Source organism: Ceratotherium simum, chromosome 2 (genome assembly GCF_057802395.1).
Source record: "Ceratotherium simum simum isolate JZ-2026a chromosome 2, ASM5780239v1, whole genome shotgun sequence".
Lineage (NCBI taxonomy): Eukaryota > Metazoa > Chordata > Mammalia > Perissodactyla > Rhinocerotidae > Ceratotherium > Ceratotherium simum.
In genome coordinates this window covers 100,124,989-100,131,872 of record NC_141901.1, presented here as the reverse complement: position 1 = coordinate 100,131,872, position 6,884 = coordinate 100,124,989, and the positions used below count along the sequence as shown (strand labels likewise).

The window sequence follows — 6,884 nt, the reverse complement described above, 5'->3', positions numbered from 1 at the left end:
CCTCCAGTGTGTGACTAGTGGATGCTGAGGCTATCATCTATCAGGAGCTATCCTAGATGCTGGACATAAAGAATTGGGAAGGTGAAGTCATCGCCCTCAGGACCTTATGATGTAGTCTGATAACCTTAGTTTCATGTTTAGGGTCTCCTTTCACCCCAACTCCCTCCGTTCCACCTCCCCACAGAAATGGAGGGTACACTAGGGCATTCTTAGCATCCTGTGATCAGAGCTTCCAGAAGGCCCTACCCCTCTGGCGATTTATCAACAGGCACAACCCAACAGCTTTTTTACCCTTCACTTCTCTGAGCCTCGGTTTCCTCATCTGTGAAATGAAGCTGTGAAACCTGTCTTATTGAATCGTCAGAGTTGGATGAAACAAAACATGTCAAGTTCCCAGCACACAGCAGTTGCCAGTGCATACTGAATTGTTTGATCCAACATTCTAATTTTCCTCATTTGGTGTTGTGACAACATGAAAAAGTCATGTTTGTTTGCTTACTTCTCTGACTTAAAAGGCAGCTAGCAGGTCTAAGGGTTCTAGAATGTTAGGGAGGTGGTCAGTCTGCCTCAAGAGGCATTTTTCTAGGCAACTCAAGAATTATTAAAACTAAAGCAGGTCAGACTAGAAGGCCCTCAGAGATCAAATTTTAGTGGATCCAAATTACTTTGTTCTTAGCTTTTGTCCATAAGATTTTATGAGATACTCCACTATATAAAACTGATAAGAGGGGGTGCTCAGAGGCCTTTCTGTTTGCTGTTTCCCTTGACCTAACTCCTTTATCCTGTCTCCCACACAGACTTGAAAATCAGGATCCAGGAAGGTCCTGGGAACACACTGGTCTCTGAAGCGCTGGGCCAGTGTTCCTTCAATGAGCTCATGCTCCCTGTGTGGAGTGATATGCGTGCAAGTGTGCACTGCATGGGAGGGGCAAGGCTGGGGGATGTTCAGGACACAAGAACTATGGGGAGTTGTGGGAAGTTTTCCTGATTTTCCCGCCAGAGGGAGCAAAGAAGACGTGACCTACTTCCAGAATCCTTTGTCCTAGGAGTCCCTCCTCAAAACTTCTATCGAGTCCTCTGGGAAAATATGCCTGAGACAGTGTAACGTCCGCTGGTTTTGTACTAGAGAAAATATTGGACTTGTTCAGAAAACCTTCCTTGGAATTCTGCTTCTACTGCTTAGTAAAGATAATACATTGTTAATGCTTTTTATTTTTCTTATAATATGGAAATCCTCCCTAGAATAGTGAGTGGAGGAAGGGTGGACTTACTTATTCAAAAACGATGTATTTAGGTCTACTGTATGACAGGCATTTTTAGGAGCTGACAACATCTAGCATGTTTTTTTTTACCATATGGAATTGCTGGGTTTGCAAAGAACACAGTTTGATCAGCAATATAGAAAAAAACTATGTAATATTAATAACAAGCTTTATTAGAATAGAAGGGGATTTTAAGTAATTGGGTTCTTGCCACCTTAGCAGAGACAACCTAGTTTTCTCTGATCACTTTGAGCTGCGATAGCCAGAAATCAAGTCCAAGTCCACGCATCTACACTAGCTGCCTGGGCCTCCACCCTGACGGTGCCTGCACCATGATACTCAGCTGGGGACAAACACGAGTCTGAGTGAAAAGGGAGAGCAAGGACACATTTGTTCTCACAAATATATTGTTCTCACAATATAGGCCTGTTGTCACAGCTCCTTTAAGTACTGAAGCGCTGGCTCCAGGAGCATAGTTCCTCCAGAACAGAATCTCCGCAAGGCCTGGTCAATCTTCCGAGGGCTCAGGGACAGGTTGTAAATGAGGTTGTAGTTGTGAATGAGGCGTCTGGCTCGGTCCTTCTCCAGGACCCCTGTGATTGGGTAGGGTAGGGGGAGGTTTTTAAAACAGAACAGAGAAAACAAAAAAGAGAAAAAATGTATTAGCTTGAATGACTTTGGAGTAAACATAAAATTCTAACTTTTGAAACTTTAAGTTTTTAAAAATCAAGTGATACCCTAAAGAGATGACTAAAGTCCTGGACATGCAGTGTAGACATCAGGAGGGAGTCGAGAGTGATTTTGGGGAGGGGAGATGAGGTCCAATAAAATCCATGGACAGATTCTAAAGCAATTTAAACACGTTTGTTGTAGCCACAAAGCTTTTAAGGCCAAGTTTGAAAACAGATGGGGTGCCTGCTAAAAACAATTCCTAATTGTTTGGCTTATTTTTATCTTATTAAGTATTTGAACGACGTTCCTAAACATGCAGGATTTAAGAAGCTAATTTTTACGCATTTCTGCTGTGCATCTACTGTGTCTACTGTGACTCCCTCCAGCTTGCTGTGTGATAACTTCTTGTGGCTCAGAGTCTAAGTCTGTGTAGTAGAGATGGCGGTGCTCATTGTCACAGGATGTGCTCTGGTACCCACAAGTCATCTACACCAACACCAGCGCCAATATGCTTTCCACATTAGGGTTGGGTACGTTTGATAGCTGCAGAGAGGAGTTTAAGTATAGAACACAGCATCAGCAAAGATCAATAATTCATTCATAAGCACCTAATTGTGAGCTTATGTATGTCAGAACTGTGCTTGGGCACATGGAGGATTTAGAGAAGTGGTCTGTTTTACCTCAGGAAGCTCCCGGACCGGTTGGGGCAATAAGATATTCAGAAAATTAACTAGAGTGCAACAGCAATAACAATAATGATTGATACTTTTATTTAGAATTTACCATGTTTCAGGTACCCATGCAAGCATTTTACCAATATCAGCTCATTTAATCCTCACAACAGAGTTTGAAACTGAGGAACAGAGGTTGTGAGTCAGTTGCCCAAGGCTGCTCAAGCCCATGCATTAAATCACTACACTAAATTATAGAATGAGGGGAAGAGTTTGTTTAAGGCTCATATTATTTTCTAGATATGTTCCTTGAGTTGGGAAGAGCTACCCTACAGCTGTCAATGAAAGGCTTTTAAATATCTTTTATGTGAGTGAAAGATACATGCTCTTCTACTCTCTTGTACTTGTGCAGACCGTAATAATGATTCTAAAATTCTTTCTCAAAGAATCCAGAGGCAGTCCCCTGGTCATTTTGTAGAAAGCCACTAAAAGGTCATTAGAGTTAGGGTTTAGTGGGTACTTGTTATGTCTGTTTAAGCTACCAAGTTCTGGTTGTATTTAAATGTGCAAGGACTGTTGAGCATGATGCCTCTCTCTGAAGTACTCTCTAATGGGTTTTCTTAACAGTGGGGTCCTAATATGATTTATTCCCTTCGGTTATGTTCTGCCCCATCCCATCCCATGCTTCCAATCCCATCCCAACTCATCCCTCCTATCCCTTCCATCCCTCCCATCCCATCCTTACCATCCAATCCCATCCCATCCCTCCCACCTCATCCCTTCCATCCCTCCCACCTCATCCCTTCCATCCCACCCATTCCAGTTTGCTTACTGTCTACTCTATTCAGGTTTGTTCATTGTCTACCTCTCCTATTAGAATGTTGGTCCTTTCCTCCACAGAAATCTTCCTTTGAGTTGGCCAACTGCATCTTTGCAGTTCTCTGAATTGGGTGGCTGCTCTTGATCTGGCCTAGGTTGGATCCCTCCAGACATTTCCTCATACTCTGCTTCTGAAAATATAAGTCATGGGCTTTGGAGTAAGTGTTTGACTGGGAAAAGTACTTTAACTTTTTAAGCCTCAGTTTCCTCAACTTTAAAATGGGGATAATTAAATTGCATGAAAACCAATAAAATAATAAGTGTTTAGCACAGTGTCCAGAACTGGTAAGCACTCATCCATGCAGGTATTTTTATAGGATAATTATAACAGTTATATTATCAACATTATTTAACATATATAAGACTGTATTTTAATAATAATAAATTACTAAAATAAATATCATTTATTTTAATTTAAAATTAAAAGTAATGTTAAAAAATACATGTAAGAATAACCACTGGTGTATTTGTGTGGGGGTATTTTCTACTGTCTTCTAAGCTTTACCATTGTAGGAGATTCCTAGTGTCAAACTAAAGTCCATTGACTGAAATTTGTATCTGCCTAATTTACTGCCATTAGGGGATGCCCAGGACAGCTGCATAAAATAACCCTTACAATCCATCGTAGTGTTGGAAAGCCTGTCCTTCTCCCACCAGAACCAAAATGAAAGAAACAACAAAAAAAGCCTCTTTAACATCCACTTCATTTTACAGTTTACAAGGAATTTTCAAATCTTATTTGACCCTTTCTCAAATCTGGGAGGTGTTTTAATGGTAACAGTCCTATTTTATAGATGAGGAAACAGGCTCAGAGAATATAAGTGACTGGCTCTCAGGACTTAGCAATTGGTGAAGTCTAGACCTGAACCTACGTCTTCTGGTAAAAATAAACAAGGAAACAAACCAACAAGGAAAACCTCATGCTCTTCCTGGTATGCTGTGGGAGTCTGAGATAGCGGGAAGTGCAATAATTCAATAGGGTTTGAATTATGGCTCAACTTCCCACTGGCTTTTATTTGATCACTTTGAGTTTGGCTTTCTCCTCTGTAAACAAGGACACTAATCCCTTCAGCATGTGGTTGATGTGAGGAGTCAGCGATGCAGAATATGGAAAGTCCAGACCAATGCAGAGAACGTCTTTGAGGGCTCTCATTGCATTCTGCCTCTTTGAACTCTAAAATATTTTCTATCTAGCCTTTAGTTCACTGGGAAAATTCCAAATCTACCATTCAGCCAAACATGTATCCCAAGCACTCTTTCTTTAGAAAACATGATCAGTTATTTACAGTCATTCCTTATTCCTTCTCCTCAACGATATTTTCTTGACAACCCCCATTAGAGAATAAGCACAGAGTAGGTTCCCAGAAATGCTAATTTGATGATGAATGGTCTGCCTTCAGCCTGGATAAAGAACACGCTGGCCTGAATATTTCCTTGCACAAAATAAAGAACAGTGATTCATCAGTGAGCACAGTAGGTATCATCCGCTCAGTGTCTACAACAGAGTCATGGTGGTCTGCTAAATACTGTGGTTAGTAAACCAACAAAATGTATGAAACATTTAATCCTCAGTTAATCCTCTTTCCTCATTAAAGATAGTTGTAGATGTTCCCAGATCTCGCTGACACATTCCTTGGCTGTTGAGGAATTAACAAATTTCATAGAAACAGAGAAAACAGGCATAAATAGCGAAAAGGCCATGAGAAAGGCATTTCAAATCTGCTAGAATCTGCCTCCAAAGCTAACAAAACTCCATTTTTGCTTACAACAGTTCAGAAGTATGAGAGAGGTCCCAGTCTCTGGGGAGTCTCTTAGCAACTAAGTTTATGATCCATCATCCATCATCGCAAGTTAGCATTTGTTTCTTTGAAATTGTCTTTTCTCTCCACTCAGCTTTTTGTTGTGTTTCATTTCATTTTTGTTTGTAACACCATCATCACCCTCATAGCCCTGGTATTAATACCTAGACTCACGATTATTTCAGTAATCCTTTGATCTCCTTTTTTCTGGTATCTTCCCTAAATTATCCATCTCAGCTTTCATTGTGTTCTCCTCTGGCTGAGCCTTTGGCAGACCCTGGGTAGAGAATTAGGGCCCTATCCCTCAGGATTCACAGAGGGTCTCTACTTCACTGTCCAATCCAACATGAACTCCAGTCCTGTCTTGTTCATTCTCTTCCCCATCACACTCATTTCCATCCTCTAACATTTGCAGAAGATGGTTTCAAACTTGGAATTCCCAACCCAACTATCCAAAGTCCACCTCTTCTCATAGCTCAGCTCCAGCTTTCTCTTCCAGGGAGCCCTCTCCTAAGTAGCCAGCTCACACAAGATGATGAGCTTCTTTTCATCTCTTCTCTCTTTCATTTGGACTCTTTAACTCTCATTTGTATCTTCAATTATAATACTTTACTACATGCTGTTTTTAAAAAAAAACTTTCACTGGCATTGAATTATTGCCAGGCTCTGTGTCTTACCTAAAATCTCCCTGGGGTCAGAGACCACATTCGTCCTTTCTGGTTTCCATCCTGGTCCAGCCTCTAGCACAGTGCTGGGCTCATAACAAATGTTTAATAAATGGTTTTCTAATTCAGCTAGATGAATTGTTCATTTAAAATTTTTATATTCCCCTCTCTTTGGTATAATTATTAGAAGACCATGGGTATTGTAAGGTAGTTATACTTCATGTGGTCTAAAATCAAGTTGCTTTGGAAATTGAAAACAAAATGAAACAACAACAAAAACACACAGAGAGAATGAAAAGACAAGCATTGCTATTGTTATATGATTACTCCTAGAGTGTACTAATGTGTACACTAACTCCTTTTTAAATGATACATACTTGACAAACAACACAGTGTAAGTTTAAGGCATACAATGTGATGATTTGATACATGTATATATTGTAAAACTTCTACCATAATAAGGTTAGTTAACACATCCTTTACCTCACATAATTACCATTTTGTTGTTGTTGTTATGGTGAGAACATTAAAGCTCTACTCTCACAATAACTTTCAAGTACACAATACACTGCTGTACATTAGATCCTTGGAATTTTTCATCTGATAACTGAAAGTTTGTACCCTTTAAACAACATCTCCTCATTTCCCCTGGAAACCACCATTCTACTCTCTATTTCTACAAGTTCCATGTTTTCAGATCCACGTACGATACACTAACCCTTCATGAACCACAGTGTGTATTAAGTACAACAATTTCCACCCTTGTGCTTTTGTATCTGCTCCTCTTCTCCATTCTGCGGGTCTCTGACCTGGTTCTGGATTTCATTCTCTCTCACTTGGACATTGCAATAACCTCCTTCCTCCTTTTCCTGCTTTCAATTTCTCCTTCATTCTGCACAGAGGCACCAAGGATCTTTCTGAAGTACAACTTGACCA

At 40.3% G+C, this 6,884-nt stretch overlaps 1 protein-coding gene across 2 annotated transcripts in view; it reads right to left on the bottom strand.

The window, feature by feature from the left end:
* Window positions 1-1,434: 1,434 nt before the first annotated feature.
* C2H1orf87 (chromosome 2 C1orf87 homolog) overlaps window positions 1,435-6,884 on the bottom strand; it is a 73,857-nt gene continuing 68,407 nt past the window's right edge. For both annotated transcript variants that reach the window (XM_087417288.1, XM_087417284.1), the window contains one exon: window positions 1,435-1,855. In XM_087417288.1, the coding sequence (XP_087273414.1) occupies window positions 1,695-1,855 (161 nt within the window). In that variant the 3' untranslated portion in view covers window positions 1,435-1,694. The remainder of the gene's footprint in view (window positions 1,856-6,884) is intronic.